The sequence below is a fragment of the Mesoplodon bidens genome (genome assembly GCF_964165515.1).
Source record: "Mesoplodon bidens genome assembly, chromosome: 14".
NCBI lineage: Eukaryota > Metazoa > Chordata > Mammalia > Artiodactyla > Ziphiidae > Mesoplodon > Mesoplodon bidens.
The window spans coordinates 81156082-81177401 of record NC_138170.1 but is presented as its reverse complement, the minus strand read 5'-3'; the positions used below and the strand labels follow the sequence as shown (position 1 = coordinate 81177401).

At 35.0% G+C, this 21320-nt stretch overlaps 1 protein-coding gene across 1 annotated transcript in view; it reads right to left on the bottom strand.

Annotated features, from left to right (window-relative positions):
• ROCK2 (Rho associated coiled-coil containing protein kinase 2) overlaps positions 1 to 21320 on the bottom strand; it is a 137982-nt gene that overhangs the window by 54726 nt on the left and 61936 nt on the right. Inside the window, exon 4 of the mRNA XM_081254074.1 lies at positions 10255 to 10392. Coding sequence (XP_081110200.1) covers positions 10255 to 10392 — 138 coding nt within the window. The remainder of the gene's footprint in view (positions 1 to 10254; positions 10393 to 21320) is intronic.

The following is a 21320-nucleotide window of genomic DNA, read 5'->3' as shown; positions in this document are numbered from 1 at the left end:
AAGCAGTCCGGAAGAGAGAAAATAGACCAGAAGAAAAAGGAAAAAAAGAAATAGCAAACAAAAACTTCTAGAAATGAATAAAGTCAAAAATCTAAGATTGAAAGATCTCAAATGAAACAAGAGAGAAACTAAGACAGTGTTAAACTCTCAGAAATTCAGCGGAAAAATTCTAAAAGTTTCCAAAGACAAAAAGTACCTTATGTACAAAAACGTTAATCATATTGTCAACAAACATCTCAGCCAACACAGAATACAAAAAACAGAGCTCTATCTTCGAAACTTTGAAGGAAAATAATTTTGATCCTAGAATACGGCAGTTTAAAAAAAATCAATATGATGGCAAAATAAATACGTATTACATCATTCATATTCTTAGAAATCTGATAACAAACCACTTCTGCAAGAATTGTTCAAGGATATAGTTTGACACAATGAATAAATCCAAGTAAGAGAATTACGAGAGACATAAGAAAAAGGGACAAATAAAGAATCCAGAAAAGCTTATTACTGACATAAAATTAAATATTTATTTGAGAGAGTCAAGCCAAAATCAGAATAATTTTAAAATGGAAGGTGGTGAGATGCAGGGAAGGAAGGGATGAAAAGGCATAATAGGCTGGTTACCAAATTGAGAAAGAGTGTGTGTGTGTGTGTGTGTGTGTGTGTGTGTGTGTGTGTGTGAGATGCTATTAACTCTAAATGATAAAAGGAAAGATGTATATAAATGGAGAGACACTCATGTTCCTGGATAGAAAGACAATAGTATAAAGATGGCAATTCTCTCCAAATTGATCCACAGAATCAATGCAAACTCTAAATCCCAGCAAGAATTTTTTCAAGAAATTAACAAATTGATTATAAAATTTCTATGGAAATGCAAATAACCCAGAGGAGCCAAAACTATCTTACAACAGAATAAAGCAGGAGCACTTATACTTCCCAATTTCGAAACTCAAAACAAAACTAACGTTTTCAGGACAGTACTGGTACGGTATAAGGACAGACATACAGATCAATGGAACAGAAGTGACAGCCTAGAAATAACCCGTATATTTATAGGTCAAGAGTTTGGTTTTCTTTTTAACAAAGGTGCCAGAGTAATTCAGTGGTGAAAGAACGGTCTTTTCAATAAATGGTGCTTGAACAATTGGATATTCAAAGACAAAAATATGAACGTTTTTAGACCCCTACTTCACATCATACTCAAAAATTAACTCAAGTAGATCACAGGACTAAATTTAAGAGTTAAAACTAGAAAAATCTTATGAAAAAAGAAAGGAGAAAAATCTTTTATCACCTTGGATTAGGCAACGATTTCTTCTAACACCAAAAACACAACTGACAAAATGAAAAACTGACACATAAGATCTGATCAAAATAAAAATTTTCTGGCTTCCAAAAATCCTATTAAAAAATGAAAAGACAAATCACAGGTTGGAAAAAATACTAATAAGTGATATATATGATAAAGTATCTAGACTACATAAAGGACTCCTACAACTCAATACTAAGACAAGTAACAATTTTTTAAAGGGCAAAAATGTGAATAGACATTTCACCAAAGAAGATATATGAGTGGTCAATAAGCACATGAAAAGATGTTAGTCATTGGGGAAATTCTAATTAAAACCACAATGAGATCCCACTTTATACCCACCGGAATGGCCATAATAAAAACGACAGAAAACATCAACTGTTGGCAAGAACACGGAGAAACTGGAACCTCATCTATGCTGGTAAGAACGTAAAATGGCACAGCCACTTTGGGAAACAGTTGGGCAATTTCTTAAAAAGTTAAATATAAATTTCCCACATAACTAAGAATTCCACTCCCAGGTACCTACCCAAGAGAAATGAAGTATGTCCACAAAAGACTTGTATGCAAATGTTCATAGCAGCATTAGTCACTATTTATAATAGCCCCAAAGTGGAAACAATTCAAACGTCCATCAAATGGTAAATGGACAAACATAATGGGGTGTATCCACATACTCCTTCCACCTCAACCGAGTATACTGCAATACAATTCTGATGCCAAACAAGCACCTCGAGTTAGCATCACATACCACAAGCTAAGAGGCCAGGCTTTCACAAGACCCTCACTTCAGACATCAGCTGTCCTTCTGTACTTTGGAAGTCCCCAAGCCACCAGCATTTCTGATTAACTAACTACAAATTCTGGAGTTCCCATGACCCACTCAGGTTCGATAATTCACTGGCTTGACTCAAAGAATTCAGGAAAGCACCATACATATGATCAAAGTTTTACTGTAAAGGATACACATAAGGTGAGGTCTGGGAGGGAACAGAGCTTCTGCAACTTCTCCTTGTGGAATCAGGGTGAAACACCATCCCAGTACACCAATGTCTTCACCAACCAGGAAGCTCCATTGAGTGTCAATGTCCACAGCTTTTATTAGGGTCTCATTATATAGGCATGATTAATTAAATCATTGGCCATGTGATTAAACTCAATTTCCAGCCCCCTTCCGGTACCCCGAAGGTTGGAAGGCTGAAAGTCCCAATCCTCTAATCATGCGCTCATTCTTTCTAATGATCAGTCCCCATCTCATCCAAAAGTTATCAAAAGGCCACCAGGAGTTGTCTCATTAGCGTAACAAAGACATTCTTAACACTCAGGAAATCCAAGAGCTTCTGAAGCTCTTGTGCTAAGAACTGGGGACAAACACCAAATACATTGTTGATTAAACCACATACAATGGGCTATGTTATTCAGCACTAAAAAGAAATGAAATACAAGACATGCTACAATGTGCATGAACTTCAAAAATAGTATACTAAGGGAAAAAGACAACATGTGGTATGATTCCATTTTTCTGAAATGTCCAGAAAAGGCAAATTATGGAGACAGAAAGCACACTTGTGGTTACCTGGGGCTGGAGGGGAATGGGAAATGACTGTAAGTAGGTATAAGTGATCATTTGGGGATGATGAAATATTCTAAAAATCAGGTTTTAGTGATGGGTGCACAACTCCATAAATTTCCTAAAAATCATTTAATTGTACAAGTTGATCTCAAACAATTTAATTATTCATAAGAGACGAAAACTGGAAACAACCCAAATGTCTATGAACAGATGAACAGGATAAACAAACTGTCATATATTCACACAATGGAATACTATTACACAATAAAAAGAAATGAACTACTGATATATCACATCACAGATAAATCTCGAAACAATTTTGTTGAAGAAAGCCAGATGGGACGGGATTAAAGTTTGATTGAACACTGCAGAAAAAAAGGTCAGTGAACTTAAAGACATAGCAGGGGTTCCCCACCCCCAACCCGGGTCACTGACTGATACCAGTCCACGGCCTGTTAGGAACCAGGCCAAATGGCGGGAGGTGAGCAGGCGGGCTGGTGAGTGAGCGAAGCTTCACCTGCCGCTCCCTGTCGCTCACAGCACCGCCTGAACCATCCCCTCCACCCACACCCCGTCCGTGGAAAAACTGTTTTCCATGAAACCAGTCCCTGGTGCCTAAAAGGTTGGGGACTGCTGAGACATAGCATAAAAACTATACAAAATGAAGCACACCTGAAAAACAAAAACAGAAACAGACTGGGGAAAGAAAAAAAAAACAGTATCAGTTACCTATGGGACAACATCAAGCAAATTACATATGTGTAACTGTAGTCTGAGAAAGGGGTTGAGGGGTAAATGGACGGAAAGTGAGACAGAAAAAATATTTGAGAAAATAATGGTCAAAATTTTCTCAAACTTGGTAAAATCTGTAAACCCACAGGTCTAAGAAGCCAGTCAGGGTTCATATCCAAAATAAAAACAATTCCTACAAATCTTTTTTTTTCAATTGACAGACAACCTAATGGGAAAATGAGCAAGAGACTTAAACAGGCATTTCACAAAACAGAATATTCAACTATGAAAAGGTAGTAAATCTCACCAATAAACTGGAGTAACCTGGATAAGAGATATTCAATGGTTTCACTTATATAAAGTTCAATAAACAGGAAAAATATAGTTTCTGAGTGCTTGTTTAGGTGGTATACTGGAAAGAAAACAATGAAACAATTACTAATAAAGCCAGAAGAACGTTTATTCTGGGGGGAACATATGGAGGTAGTGATTGGGAAAGAGCACAAGGGGACTTAACAGAGTACATACTGGCAATGTTTATTTTTGACCTGAGTTGTGAATACATGGGTGTTTGCTTTGCAATAAATCATTCTGCTGCTTTTTTATGTACTTTTCTATGCATGTTACAAATAAAACCATTTTAAAAAAATAAGCAGAACTCAAAGAGAAACTTATAACTTCAAGTGAGTTTATAGGTATCTCTCCTTATCCTCTCATTATCCAATATTCAAACAGAGATATCTGTATTGGAAAATAAGTACTGACAATAAAAGTCAGGAAGGTAAAGAAACTAGAAAAGAACAATATAAACCCAAAGAAAACAGTAGCTAGAAAAAAAAATTTTTAAGCAGGAAATAACTAAAAAGAAAGTCAAAAAGGTATATTTTGTTAATAAAACAAAAAACACCTTAAGACCAAAAAGTTTACAAATATGCCATTCAACAGAAAAGTGAAAAAGACAGAGTCACAGAAAATAAAAACGAACTCAAGAAATTTAAAAACCTGAATCAGTCAACAATCATATGAAAAATTAAAAGGTTGGTAGAAGATCCAGTTGGGAAGGAGGGAGGGAGAAATTTAAACACAGGAATGGCATAAATTAATTTTAGGATAGCAGCTATCTCTCAGAAGAAAGGCAGGGAAAAAAGATTGGGCCAGAGAACAGAAAGTATTTCAATCACTTTGCTGTACAGCAGAAACTAACACAACATTGTAAATCAACTATATTTCAATAAAATAAATATTTTTAAAAAGTATTTCAACAGTTCTTATAATGTTTAGTACTTCAAAATTAGAAGATTAAAATTAAGTATGGTAAAATTTGCTAAATGTGTGTAAAATTTGCTAAATGTGTGTAAGACTGAAACCAAAGAAAGTTTCCAGATGCCTTATTTGTTAGACAAGAAAGAAAAGCTATTTACCAATGGTGAATACTTAAATCGTGTTTGGTTTTGCACCAGCTGAAGAAATGTGTCTAGAGAAAATCAACTTTAAGACTAAATCTTTCGGCAACAACAGTTGCTCAAAGAGTTGAGAACACTGGGAGCAATATTAATCACCAATTTAAAAACAAGACAAATGATTTCAAGTGTTTTTCCTTGACTCTTGATGAGTCAACAGATATTATTAATACTATTCAGTAGTTACTATTTATTGGAGGAGTGCCAAGTTTGAAGCTGAATACAGAATTAGCCTCTATGAACAGTCCGCACAGATCAACTACGGACAAAAATACTTTAAAAGAAATTGAGCAAACATTAATTCAGTACAACCTGAAGTAATACCTGGTAAGGTGTGTTACAACAGATGCTGGTAAAAATATATGTGGAACAGAAAAAGGCTTAGTTGGACAAATTTACAAAGCTTGTGAAAATGTATGCTGTTCAAAGTCTATGGTTATTTTTCGTAATATTGATCAATAGGTACAGTGTGGAAAATATATTTGAATCTCATGTGTTAATAAATAAGTAGTATTGATGGTGTTATTTGCTCTTGTTGACTTAAGCATCACCATCAGTTCTGTGAATTTTTGCCAGAAATAGAAGCTGAACATCCTGACTAACCCTGCTACACAGCAGTTCAGTGGCTTAGCAGTGGTAAAGTTTTACTGCAATTATTTGAGCTCAGAGGTGAGACTGAAATTTGTCTGATCAAGAACAACCCTCAACCACTATGACTGAACTGAATAGCTTTGGAAATTAGCTTTAGCTGCAACTTGATAATGTTTCTTAATACCTAAATGACCTAAAATGGCAAGGCAAAATAGCGCTACATGCAAAACTTATTCTATGACACAATCATTTTTATGACAACTAACATCAAGCTGCTGTATATACTTTCCCATGCTATCAAAATCAAAACAATACATGAGATCTCCATTCCTACACAAATTTGCAGTGGATATCCTTTCTGATCTCAGACTACAGTCTCACAGTTCCAGCAGTATTTTTTGGACATGAATGTAAGTGCAAAGGAAATATCCATTAAAAAATCCATTTGAACTTTGCAACTGAGAAGCTTCTACCCAACCTTCAACTGGAATTGATTAACCTGTAATGTAATGACAGTGCTAAAAGGTAAACATCAAGAGAAGAAATTTAGCAGAATTCTATAAACGCCTTCCAAGTGATAGATATGCTCAATCAAAACCATGTACTCAAGGTCAACACTAAGAGTCACAAATGAGAGATTACTATGTACCCTTGATATGATGTGATGAAAATGGCACTTTACTTCTGTAGTTTTTCTCTCAAAAACCCATAACCCTGGTCTAAATAATGAGGAAAACATCGAATTCCAGTAACAGAGCCTACACAGCCTACAATAAAACTGAGAAGTATTCTCAAAGCTATAAAGGTCATCAAAAACAAGTCAGAAACTCACAGCCAAGAGGAGCCTAAGAAGATATGATAACTAAGTGTAACATGCTCTCTTGGTTGATCCTGGAACAGAAAAGGCACATTAGGCAAAAACTAGGAAAAATCTGAATAAATTATGGACTTTAGTTACTAATAATGTATCAATATTGGTTCATTCGTTGTAACAATGTACCTTACTAAAGAAAGATGTCAATAATAGGGGAAACGGTACAGGGGGTATATGGGAGTTCTCTACTATCTGCTCAATTTTTCTGTAAATTTTTAAAGCTGTCTTTAAAAATAAAGTCTACTGATAAAAACTAAATCATATGCTGGTGGATAATAGTATTTAGCAGTAACTAGCTGTGTGAAAATATATTTTCTGATAAGATAAATATATAAAATCTTTTTATACATCAGTATTAATAGAACATCTATAATCGATTTTGATAGGAAACACTAATTGTGAACCCCAATTTTGCAAACTGTTACTACCTCAGAAAATAATTTCATTCTTCTCCCTAACAGACCTGTGTTTTTTCAACTGTATTATTATATTTTGAATTTCGTCAATAAAAAAGTTGTACAAATTTGTTTGCCTGTTATGTAAGTACCTACATAATATCTTTGATTTTGCCTCTTGGGCCACAAAGCCTAAAATATTTACTATCTAGCTCTTTACAAAAAAATGTGTGCCAATTTCTGGTGTGACTGAAACAAGACTGGCCATGACTGCTGTTGAAGCTGAGTGAACAATACATGGGGATTCAATAAACTTTCTCTCTTCTTTCGGATATGTCTGAAATGTATCATGATAAATTTTAAAAATTAAAAAATATATCATTAAATAAATTGAAATTTTTCCTTGAAAGATTTGCAAGCAAGTTCAAACAAGCCTCATGGAATGAATAGTTTCTACTTTTTATAAACTGTACCAAAGCTCAGAAAAAAGTGGTGTGCTTTTCAACTGTGTCTGTTAGGGTGATCTCACTATGATATGAAAACCAACCAGAAGAGTCTATGTTAAAAATAAATTAAATTAAAGGTCATATGTCACTTATGCAAATAGATGGATAATTACTTAAAATGTAAGTCAAATTTGGTATTCTATTGAAAATATCATATTACAGCAAATAGCACTTACTTTAGATTTTACACTACCCTGAAATTTATTTTTTGTGTGTCCTATAATAACAGGTTAAGCAAGAAAACCATTTCAAAAGATGCTGAGGAAACATTTCAAATACTTTAACATTACTCCTGATAAAAAATATTTGATAAGCTAAGAACAGATGGGCAGGCCAAATCCTTTACCATCTTAACCAGAAAGCTTCAGCAAACATCAGATTTAATAGTTAACCATCAGACCTCTACCCACTGAAGTTTAAAAAAAAAAGATAAGGAAGAAAAATTTCTATTATTCAATGCTACACTGAAAGACTGAGCCAATTTTACTTTTTTTCTGTATGTTGAATATCTACATATTTTAAAAATTATTTTCTTATATATAAGTTTCTTCTGATTCTATTTTGGGGGAAAAAGTAATATGGCTTTACTGAAGATCAATCTCTATACAAAGAGATATACTATTATTGTTGTGGGAAGACCTAATAGTTCAAAATAATAAAAACAACCCCCCCCAAAAAAAAGCCTACCAATTAAAGCAATGCAAGTCAAAATTTTAACTGTATTTTTTAACAGAATGAAAGGCTGATTCTAACTTTATAGAGAAAAATTTTAAGAACTGCCAAAAAACTATTATAAAAGGAGAATAATGAGAGGAGACATGCCCTACCAGATACCAAAATAAATGAAAAACTACAGAAATTAAAACAATGATTTTAGTGTATAAACCGATAACAAATCAAAGTAATGGCAAACAGTCCAAAAGAGAAATTCATGTGTATACATGAATACACATGAATGATATACAGGACCTTTCATTCACTTCATGGGGAAAACATGGGCTTTTCCACAAATGGCACTGGGGAAATTGGCTACTCATTTGGCAAAAAGAAATCCTACTTCATAATAAAAATAATAAATTCCTAGTGACTTAGAAATAGAACACCCCCCCAAAAATAAAAATATAAAAAGTTAAAGAAAGTGTAAGAGAATATTTTTATAATCTTGGGGATTATAAACTCCCCATCTTAGGGATGGGGAAGGTGTTGCCAGCAAAAATTAAAATATGCAATCTACAGATGTGACTACATCTAAATTTAAAAATTCAGTAAACAACAGACAAGTAGTAGTCCAAGAGAATATATTTCCAACATATATAACAAAGAATTAATATCCATAATGTATTAACATTCTAACAAACCAATTTTAAAAAAGCAAAACAACACATCAGAAAATGGGATAAGCAGTGGAGAAGAAATACAAATTACTAATAAGCATACGAAATATGCTGAACCTCAAAATAAAAAAATGCAACTTAACACAATAACATCTTATTTCTCAAGGATGCAACAAATAAAAATTTAAAATAATTACAATATGCAGCATTTGCTAAAAATTTAGTGAAATAAAACATCTATTGGACAATTAGAGTGTAATATAAACTTGTAAAAAACCTTTCTTTACAAGGCAGTTTGGCAATATCAAACAAAATGTCCAATGTGTACACCATATGTCCTAACAATTCCAATGCTAGGAATCTATTCTAAAGAAATATTCACACATGTACAAAAGCTGGACCTACGGGGCTTCCCTGGTAGCGCAGTGGTTGAGAGTCTGCCTGCCGATGCAGGCGACACGGGTTTGTGCCCCGGTCCAGGAAGATCCCACATGCTGCAGAGCAGCTGGGCCGGTGAGCCATGGCCGCTGAGCCTGCGCGTCCGGAGCCTGTGCTCCGCAATGGGAGAGGCCACAGCAGTGAGAGGCCCACGTACCGCAAAAAAAAAAAAAAAAAAAGATGGACATACAAGCAAGGTTAACTTCATGTGAAGGACAGAAAATGTACAAGACACGTCTGGAACACTCTGTTATGTATCAAGACGGCAAGCTAGCTATCGAAGACTAACTAAGGCTCTGTCAAAAGGACTCAGAGCCAACCTGAACATGATCACTGCCAAAGGTGTCACAATTTGAGTATGAATAAGATAAAGGACTGAAACACATCAAATAGGTTTTAAGTCCATGAGTTTAAACTGATAGTTCTCCCAAATTGGTCACCTTTGAGGATAAAAGTAAAATAATCCCTTATTTTGAAAACTGGTAAATACAGGGAAAGAATAAAGTATTTATCCTGTCCTTCCTCTGTGACCTGTACTACTGGGTAACCAAGTAAATTCCTTACTTCACAGTCAAATAAAAGGCTAAATTAGGAATCCCAATAATGTCTTACATTATAGGTAATATGAGAATTTTCCAAAATTTTAATGTAGAGTTTTTCCCCCTCTTCAAGATAAACTGATGATTGTTCCTATTATGTAAATCATGAGCAAGAGTAGGTGGGGAACAATGGGATACTGGTAATCAATCCAATTCTTTATAAAGGAATTAAAAAAGAGAAAGTTGCAAGTAATACTTGCTTTTATACAACAATTAAGTATTACATGTCATGTCTATATAACACACTATTTAAGAAGATTAAACAAGTGTAATGAATCAGATCTTATTAAAAGTAACTGCACTGTCATTACGTAAATGAGATATAGGTTTCAGCATGCAAAATCAATTCTTACAAATAATAAGAATAATAATAATTCTTACAAATAATAAGCACTTATAAAAAGGGGAAATAAATTTATAAAAGTTAGTATGCTTACCTGAACCACCCAGGGACTGTTGGCAAAGGCCATAATATCTCGTTCCTCCCAGAAAAAAGCAGAATCTGACCTTTTTATCATTTCGAACTTACTAAGAAGCTTCATAGCATAAACTTTCTGTGATGCCTTATGACGAACCTGTTGATTTTTCAAAACACAAGAATTAATTCTTTAATTTTATGAGAAAATGGTGGACAACAGATCATACTATAATGCTGTTCTTAAAGACTTTAATTACAAAACAAAATGATCCTTAGCTAACTAATAAAAAGTAAAAACATAACATTTTTAATGAAAGAGAGGAGAAAATTCCCCACAGCCTAAATATTTCATGAAATATACAATACCTTTAAATGCTATATTCAATATATAACTACCTCATTTCATCTAAATAAAACTGAATTCACGAAGCTTCATTCCCTCATGTTAATTAAGCTAACCAATTTTAAGAATAAGATGTTGTTAAATGAGAAACTTGTAAGGTATGTACATGTATCCATCACGATCTGACCATAAGAACCTAATAAATTTAGATATCAAGGGTTATTTGTGATTTTGTTAAGTCATCCTTATTTCTTCCTAGGTATCCTACTTAAAAGCTTATTTTTTTAAGGGAAAAACTACCAATAATATGGTTATTTGATCAATTCTTATCTTCTTCATTAGACTGCTAATTCCATAAAGGCAAGGACAGTGTCCATTTTTGACCATCATTTAAATCCTAGAATATAACATAGCAAACTCTACCACAGAGCCAATAAATATTTAATGAATGATTATAAAAGTTAACGTCCACTGGATAATTAATAATAAATAATAACTGCTAACATTTATACTTGGATATCTAGTAGGATGATCAAAACTGAACTCCAAATCTTCACCCCTGAATTTATTTCTCCTATAGTCTTCTCTATTTTAGTATATGGCATCTTCATTCTTCTAACTGCTCTGGCTAAAAACCTCTGGCTCCTCTTTTTCTCATATAGCTCATAAAAACTCATCAGCAAATCACGTCAGTCCTACCTTCAAACAGTTTCAGAATCCAACCATTTCTAACTACCTCCACTGATACCACCCTGGTCCGACATTTTTTACAGGCATACCTTGTTTTATTGCACTTTGACTTACGGTACTTTGTAGATATTACATTTTTTACAAACTGAAGGTTTGTGGCAACACTGTGTCGAGCAAGTCTGCTGGTGCTGTTTTTCCAATAGCATTTGCTTACTTCATGTGTCTCTGTCACATTCTGGTAATTCTCACAATATTTCAGACTTTTTCATGGTCATTATTATATTTGTTATGGTGATCTGTGATCAGTAACTGTTCTGGGGTGCCCCAAACCATGCTCATATAAGACAGCAAGCTTAATCAATAAATGTTTTATGCGCTCTGACTGCTCCATTGACCTGCTGTTCCCCTGTCTCTTTCCCTCACCTTGGGCCTCCTTATTCTCTGAGACACAACAATATCGAAATTAGGCCAATTAATGATCCTACAATGGCCTGTAGGTGTTCAGATGAAAGGAAGAGTCGCACATCTCTCATTTTAAAGTAAAAGCTAGAAATGATTAGACTTAGTAAGAAAGGCATGATGAAAGCCAAGAGAGGTTGAAAGCTAGGCCTCTTGCATCAGTTAGCCAAGTTGTGAATGTAAAGAAAAAGTTCTTGAAGGAAATTAAAAGTGCTACCCCAGTGAACACACAGATGATAGAATGCAAAACAGCCTTATTGCTGATATGGAGAAAGTTCAGGTGGTCTGAATAGAAGATCAAACCAGCCACAACATTCCCATAAGCCAAAGCCTAATCCAGAGCAAGGCTCTAACTCTCTTCAATTCTATGAAGGCTGAGAAAGGTGAGGAAGCTGCAGAAGAGAAGTCTGAAGCTAGCAGGAATTGGCTGCCCGTGAACTTTCCTCATAATGTCAAAGAGCAAGGTGAAGCAGCAAGCGCTAATGTAGGAGATGCAGCAAGTTATCCAAAAGATGTAGCTGAGATAATTAATGAAGGTGGCTACGCTAAACAACAGATATTCACTGTACATGAAATAGCCTTATACTGGAAGAAGAAGCCATCTAGGACTTTCATAGTTAGAAAGGAGAAGTCAATATCTGTCTTCAAAGCTTCAAAGTACAGGCTGACTCTCATGTTAGGAGCTAATGCAGCTGGTGACTTTTAAGTTGAAGCCAATGTTCCTTTACCATTCCCAAAATCCTAGGGCCTGTAAGAATTATGCCAATCTACTGTCTATGCCTTATAAATGGAACAATGAAGTCTAGATGACAGCACATCTGTTGCCAACATAGTTTACTAAATATTTTAAGCCCACTGGTGAGACCTATGCTCAGAAAAAAGATTCCTTTCAAATTATTATTTCTCATTAACAATGCACCTGGTTACCCAAGAGCTCTGTTGGAGATGTACGATGATATTAATGTTGTCTTCATGCTTGCTAACACAACATCCATCCTGCTGCCCATGGATCAAAGAGTCATTTCGACTTTCAAGTCTTATTATTTAAGAAATACATTTTGTAAGGCTATAGCTGCCATAGACAGCAATTCCCCTGATGGATCTGGGTATAGGCAACTAAAAACTTTCTGGAAAGCATTCACCACTCTAGATGCCAGAAGGACATTCATGATTCAAGGGAAGAGGTCAAAATATCAACATTAACAGGAGTTTGGAAGAAGCTGATTCCAACCCTCATGGACGATTTTGAGGGGTTCAAGACTACAGTGAAGGAAGTTACTGCAGACGTGGGGGAAACAGACTCATTGTTCTCTACCCCAGAACTCGATGTGTTTTCTTCTGAGAAGATATCATAACTTGCAATTTTTTGATGCTGTTTCCTTGTATTGTCTGAGTCCCATATTAGAATGTAAGCTCAACAAAGGTAGGGATTATCCAAAGAGGAAATAGCAAAGGTATACCAGAGAGCAACTGCTACGGGGCTGATAACAAAACAGAGACACCAGATGTTAAACAGCATTGCAGGTACATTCAATTTCCAGCCAAAAAAAAAAGAGTGGAGAAACTTTGATGATTTCCTGGACATTGAGGTGAGACATCTTAAGAGAAAGCACCATGCTCTAAAGCAAGGCCTACTCTAGCACTACCTAACAAAGCCTTATAATACCAAACCCTAAAAGATCGAAAGGGGAGTAGAGTTTGGAGTCCTTAAAAGGACTTGGGAAACAACCTGGTCTTTAAACACATCTACACTTACCAAGTAAAAAACTAAGGCTCCAAAAGTTAAGGGTTATCGGCAAGTAACTGGACAGCTTGTTAAAATGAAAATCAACACTTGTCAAAGAAAAATAACAAAATTCAGAGTCTCTATCACATATCAAAAAGGACCTGTACATAATTTTAAAATTACCTGACAGGCAAAGAGGAAAATGTGACTCATCATCAAGAAAAAAGTAGTCAATAGCAAACATCCCAAAAAGATGTTGGATTTAGCTAACAAATACTTTAAATGTTTGTTATAAATATGTCCAAAGACCTAAAAGACAGTATGTTAAAGAAAAAAAGGAAAAAAGATTCTCAATGAATGAACAGAAGTAAATACCAACAGAGAAATGGGAACTAAAAAAAGAACCAATTGGAAATTCTATAACTGAAAAATAACTAAAATGGAAAATTCTTTGGAAGGGCTTAACAGAGAATGGAGATAGAAGGACATTCAGTGAACCTGAACACAAATCAATGTAGAGAATAAAGAGAAAAATGAATAAATGAAAATGAATAGAGACTTAAGGGACTACAAGACAATTTTAAACAGTCTGAAATATGTGTAAATATAAACGGACTAAACACACAATTCACAGGCAGAGATTATGAGAATTAAAAAGCAAAACCTAACCTCATATATTTTAAATATAAGATCAAACAGGTTAAAAATAAAAAGATACGAAAAGATACACCATGCAAACAGCAAGGATAAGGAAGTAGATAAAACAATATTAATAACAAAGTAGACTTCAAAGCAAAGAGAAAAAAAGGATAATTCAGATAAAAGGAGTAATAATTCATCAGGAAGGCATTAAAAATTCTAAATATGTTTGTATCTAATAAATAAGCTTAAAAATTCATGAAGCAGGGCTTCCCTGGTGGCACAGTTGTTGAGAGACCGCCTGCCGATGCAGGGGACGTGGGTTCGTGCCCCGGTCCAGGAAGATCCCACATGCCGCAGAGCGGCTGGGTCCGTGAGCCATGGCCACTGAGCCTGCGCGTCCGGAGCCTGTGCTCCACAACGGGAGAGGCCACAGCAGTGAGAGGCCCGTGTACCACAAAAAACAAAAAACAAAACAAAACAAAAATTCATGAAGCAAAAATTGACAGAACTAAAGAAAGAAAGAGGCAAATCCTAATTTCAGTTGGAAATTTTAACATCCCTTCTCAGTACTTTATATAACAAATAAATAAAACATCAATATGGATAGAAAGAAAATACAGCCCAGGATGAAAACTGCCTAATCAAATTATAATTCAAAAGGTTATTATATCAATGGGTTATATCACTTATTATTTTGAAATACTTTGAAATTTAAAGTATTTTAAAATATTTTGAAATTTAAAGTGTTTTGATATACTGTAACTTTACATGAAAAGAATCCTATATGCCAAGGGCCAAATAAATTATGATGAGGGTCACAGATTATATCCATCTTCTATATTAAATTACTAAACTAGGAAAACAATTCCTTTGATTTGTATGGTGTTATGCCATTTATAGAATGTATATGGGAAAGCAATATGAAAACATGGGTGGGAGGGTGGGGGATTAGAGTATGAAGGACCCTAGTCTTAAAAGTAGAAATCCCTTCCACAGTAGATAGACCAGATTCTTAGCAAACTATCTCAAAGCAAATGCTCACTCCAGCAATGCTTTTAATAAAATGTTGTGGGTTTTTTTTAAAGTTTAAAACATTACTAAAAAGAGACAGCTAAGGTACTCTCTCTTCTGTATTTATGCCATTCTTCAAATGTTCACTTATTCTAAGAATAAATCGGATTTCAGTGTTATCTTAACTTCATTAGAAAAAGCAATCATATAACAGTAAGAGCCAATTAATTTATACCATAATATTATTTATGCTTGACTCAGACCATGACAAGAGTTTTAAGAATTCTGCTATAAAGAACAGCTATGAACAGAAATTAAAAGATATTTGTCAGCTAGTAGGAAATAGTTAAATATTTATTTATGTTTAATCTTTTATATATGAATTAATTAAACAAAAACAAACCTAGAGAAAAGAGCCGTTCATTCAAATAAACAAAAACACAGGCATAAGATGATTTTCTGAACATGAGAAAAATGCCTGTTCTTGGTGCTTTATTCTTGGTGATTCTTTATGCAAAACTATTTCCCTTTCTGTGCTTCCAAAATGCTTACAATAATCTAATATCAAGATTAGTTGTGTACATGTCTGCTTCATAAGCTCCTTTAAGAACAGAATACAATACAAACTTTCATTTGTGAGGCTGCCCAGTGGTTGGCACAATGCTGAATTATCCAATTTAACAAATTCAGCAAAATTATAGCTATTAGATCTATAAAACTTTTAATAAATAAAGACAATTTTGGTTAGATGTTCTAGTTAATGAGGCCTGACTTTCATTTAAACTACTGTAACAGAACACTTCACAGGCTCATAACACAAGAGTCAGGAACCACCAGCTTGTAGTCTTTGACTTTATCTACAGAACAAACATTAAGAGGCAATAGTTGTATTCATGCCAAACGTCTGCCTCATACCTTAAAATACATTAGTACTAGTATTACAAAGTACTACAGTAAAGCACTGTTATTTTAGGAAAGCTGGTTTCCACTGACCTTCCTTGTGAGGATGTCTCCTTCTGAATGATTCTATTATAATCTTCCTCAGCATCTCTGTACGTTCCCCTTTGTTCTCTAGCTCTTTCTCCTTTATTCAATATGGATGGATAAATAGATATAGTAGCAATTCATTACAACAATGCAGAGAGTACTGCTTAAAAGCATAGATGTAGATGTCAACACACCTGGGCAAAAGTCCTAACTATTTATGAACTATGTGGCCAATTCATTTAATCTCTCTAAATTTCAGTGAATTCATCTACTTAAGAATCTCACAGAATTGTTGAAAAGATAAAACAAGATAATGAGTATAAATACTTAGCACACAGAATATAGTCAGTGAAAACGTTAGCTAATTCTACCATAGACAAATGGAACTCAGTTCATTCTGTTATGAAACTTTACATGTGTCTCCCCTATGTCACTAGTCCATGATTACCTAAAGGACAAAAATATTGCTTCTCTTCCAATGTCTCTATTTGTTAGAGAAAAGAATGCTATATTCCTAGTTTCTAATTTTAAAAGTGGATGAATGCAAAAGTACCAGCTAATTGACTATATGTATGTGGGGAAAAAAAAAGATAATAAGGCTCAAAACAGTTAACAGTTTTATCTCAGCTGATGGAATTCTGAGGGATTTTTATTTTAGATTTATTTGTGCTTTTATAGCTAATATGTACTTCTTTTTTTTTTTTTTTTTTTTTTTTTGTGGTACGCGGGCCTCTCACTGTTGTGGCCTCTCCCGTTGCGGAGCACAGGCTCCGGACGCGCAAGCTCAGCGGCCATGGCTCACGGGCCCAGCCGCTCCGCGGCATGTGGGATCTTCCCGGACCGGGGCGTGAACCTGCGTCTCCTGCATCGGGAGGCGGACTCTCAACCACTGCGCCACCAGGGAAGCCCTAATATGTACTTCTTTAAAAAAAAATTTTTTTAAGTAGATGAAACATTCCTAAGTGTAGCTAGAGACATGTTTGGAAAAGTCCTAAAATGGACCTAGATCTCCTAGAACACTTGTGGACAAAAACTTTTGAAAATCATTCTAACCAAAATGCCCCATTTGAGGCTTTAAAATTTATTTTTAATATCAAAAATTACAATAGATTATTTTTACAAAAAGAACCAATGCATCTATATGACAGATCTGGAACAGTTATTGTGTGCTGCTGAGGTTTCCATTAAAAACACAAGAAAAGCATGTCCTCCTGCTTTCTGCCAGGTCTGGTTGTGGCAGCTAAGACTGAATGGGGGGAATACAGGAATTACAAAAACATGGAGGAAGGGAGATAATTTATACAAATCAGAAATAACCCTGTTTTATTCCAAAAAGGACTAAAAAATCTGAGTTTACATGACAAGTGTTAGAGAATCATTTCCCATACAGTTTTTCCTTCTGGTTGGTTCCACTTTAAAACCTTAGTTTAAAACCATTTAAATTAAGAGCAAGCCAGTAGGAGATTTTAAAAAAACACACACAAAAAAACAAAAAACAAGATCTTCATCTCATATCAGCCTTGAGTTCTATTACTGAGAATCTGTATCTCCTTAGCATTCTGGATCTGCAGGGAGCACCTGAGCCCAGGAATCAGGAATAATCACAGTCAATTCACATCAATGAAAACTTTCTACATTTCAGGTTCTGTGCTGTACAGGATATAAAAAGACAAGAAAAATCCAATCACAGATATGATCTAGCTGCACAAACACGTCCTTTACCAATGTTGAAGACTGAATTAACAAATGGCTCCATGGTGAGGGTTCCCCCCTTTCTCCCTGCTGCTCTACGGATATTCCTACTAAACTGTACTTGACTAAAGAAGATCATCTTCCCAGATATAGGTGAACTATTTTCAGACGCACAGCTATGAACTCCTGATGGGAATGCCAAAAGTACTGAAAAGACACAGTTCCTGCCCTTAAAAAATTTACAATATAAAAAGATTCAAAGAAGTATAAAGTACAGCACAAAGCATAATATGGGAAATTAAATAAAGCGATCATAATTAAAAGATGCAGACGAGAGAGGGCACACTCAAAGGGTAGGAAGGAAAGCAAAAGGAATCAGGAAACTTCTCTTTTAAAATAAGCACTGAGAGTGAGTGAAACATATTTGGAGGAACGGACAAGTAAACAAGAGCATGTGCTGAAATAAGTAGCTTGCTCAGAAAGGAGAGCATGATGGAAAATAAGGGTTAAAAAGATTAACTGGTTGGGGCCTCCCTGGTGGCGCAGTGGTTGAGAGTCCGCCTGCCGATGCAGGGGATACGGGTTCGTGCCCCGGTCTGGGAGGATCCCATATGCCGCGGAGCGGCTGGGCCCGTGAGCCATGGCCGCTGGGCCTGCGCATCCGGAGCCTGTGCTCCGCAACGGGAGAGGCCACAACAGTGAGAGGCCCGCATACCGCAAAAAGAAAAAAAAAAAAAAAAAAAAAAAGATTAACTGGTGATATCTTAAATAAGAGGGCCTAGAAGGCCGGGACGAAGACTTCATGCTTCATTTGGTAGGCAAGGGAGCCATGAAATACAAAGGAGAGATACAATGAATATATTTTAGAAGGGTCAATTTGGCAGCAGTTTGTATTAGATAGATCTATACTTCCCATCTTCACGTATCTCACTATAGAGAAGTGGGGAAATAAAGAAAACAAAATGAAACAAAGCATGTATGTTAGAAAAGCCCCATAGTTGATTCTATTGTACCCTTATTGGGGTAGGAGTGGTATGTGAAAATACAAGGCTATGAAGTATGGGGAAAAAAGTCTGCCAAATTGTAATGTGGGTTCAGCTGAGCTTGTAGAGCATGAATCTGCAGAAGATTTAATAAATCCAGTCTTGGTATTTTCTCCATCAGCACTTCCCAATCCAAAATCAATAGTACAGTGGTGAAACTGTTAGCAGGAGTAGAAAACAAAGCAGGACACAAAGTAGGCCCTCATACCTGACTGGGAATGAAAGGGTATCTTGGAGAAAGGCGATGGCAGTGAATACCCCCCAAAAAGTGGAGAGACTAGAGAAATATTATGAGCAGGACTTACTGAAAAATTAAATATAAGAAATGAGGGGAAGAGAAATCAATAATGACTCCCAATTTTTTGGCTTGAGCATCAACTGGGTTGATGCTAGTCATTTATTTATTAAGATGGGAAAATAAGAGAAGGAACAGATGGAAGGAAGAGCAAAGTTAGAGAGGGAATCAAGCATTCTAATTTCACATGTTTTAGATGTCTGTGATACACCTTAATGGAGTTGTCAAATAAGCTACCATGAATATGAGTTTGGAGAGCAAAGTAGAAAGTTCTGAGCAGCAGCTATAAATTTGAGCCTTGACACCACATGGATTGTATTTAAAGTCAGAAGAATGCATGAACTTGCCTTGGGAGAAAATGCAGATCAAAAAAAAATAAGAACCTAGCCTTTGGGAACTACAATACTTACAAGTCAGGTGGAGAATGAACCACTAAGGAAACTGAGAAGGAAGAGCCAGTAATGTAGAAAAAATGGTGTTTCAAGAAAGAACTGAATACTTGTAAGAGGTTGATTAAGATGATAGTGAAACACCATGTAGCCAATAAAATTACATACAAAGTCTATATTGGCACAGAAAACTGGTTATGGCCATAGAGCAAAGAGAATGGACTCCGGAGTCCTCTGCCTAAGTTCAAATCTCAATTCAACCACCTAGCAGCTGTGTGGACTCTCTCAAGTCATTTATCTTATCCACCTGAATTTCCCCATCTGTAAAATGGGAATAACAGCAGTTATACCATCTAGAAAGACTGTTGTAAAGACTGGTTACTATATACCAATTGCTTAGCAGCCTGCCTGGCATTTTGTAACTGTTATACAAGTGTGTGTTACTATTTACTGTTGCATAAGAAAACACAGGTTGTAAAACCATGTACATAATATGGTCCCTTAATATACATATATTACACGTATCTTTAGAAACAGAAAAGTTGGAAAGCTATACATCAAAGTAATAAAAGTAGTTATCTCTCAGTAGTGGGACTGCAGGTGATTTTAAAAAGTATAATGTTGGCTTATTTTATTACTCTACTATGAACATATTTGATGTATAAATAAAATAATTTTTAATTTCAAGGGAGAAAAATTAGCATTGATGCAATTTTTATAACTCAATATGGAAAGGTTTCAACTTTCCTAGAATGAAAATAATTAGAATAAAATATAAATATCCACTGAAAATAATTTGACACTAGTTTTGCAACAGTCCCCAAATATTTCTAATCATCAAAGCACTAAAAGATCACCAACAGACTGGTTACCTTTATGTTTGAAAATGGGAATCGAGAGAAGACATGATAGAGATTTTCATATTTTACCTAATTCTAAGTAATTTAGACCTTTGAGAATGAGAATACATTCATATATTAATCTGTGGAGCTTTAAATAAAACCACCAAGAAAAAATTTAATGTCACATTTTCTTAAGGAGAATGAGTAGACAATATCGCAAAACCAATTAAAGGTTTCCAAACTCCAAAATAATAAGATATAACTTCAAAATAAAAATATTTCCACTGTTACCATGAAAACTTGTTTTTATACATCTCCCCCGAGTAAAGAATCATATATAAGTAATTCCTAACATATATGCATTACATTTAAGATTAATTTATAACTCTACTTTTAGAACCTAGACCACAATTTCTTTCTGAAACTATAACAGTTTCAAAACAAAAGCTCCATGGATGTAAAGGTGCCTTGTCTGAGTAGTTTACCTGTTTAATGTGTTGACGATACTTATATGCTTATAATGATACTTGACATTTAATAAACATTTGCTAATCAACTAACCAAAGGAATATCTGAAGAACAATGTATATTCTACTAATAGAGAGGAAGACTGTATTTTTACCTTAAGAAGACATTTGCAAGGCTAGAATTTATAACTTTCTTTTTCAAAGAAAAGAGAATTAGTGTCCAAGAAAAGTTAATAAACATAAACAAAAAAAGTAAGCACACATACCATGGTCAAAAGGTTATCTCACTGAAAAGTTCATCCCAACATACATACATACATACATACATACATACATACTGTAGTGGGGTGAATCATGTGTCTCCGTCACCCACAATTCACATTTTGAAGCCCTAACCTCTAGTACCTCAGAACGTGACTGTATTTGGAGACAGGGCCTTTAAAGACATGATTATGCTAAAAAGAGGCAGTTAGGGATGGTGCTAATCCAACCTGACTGG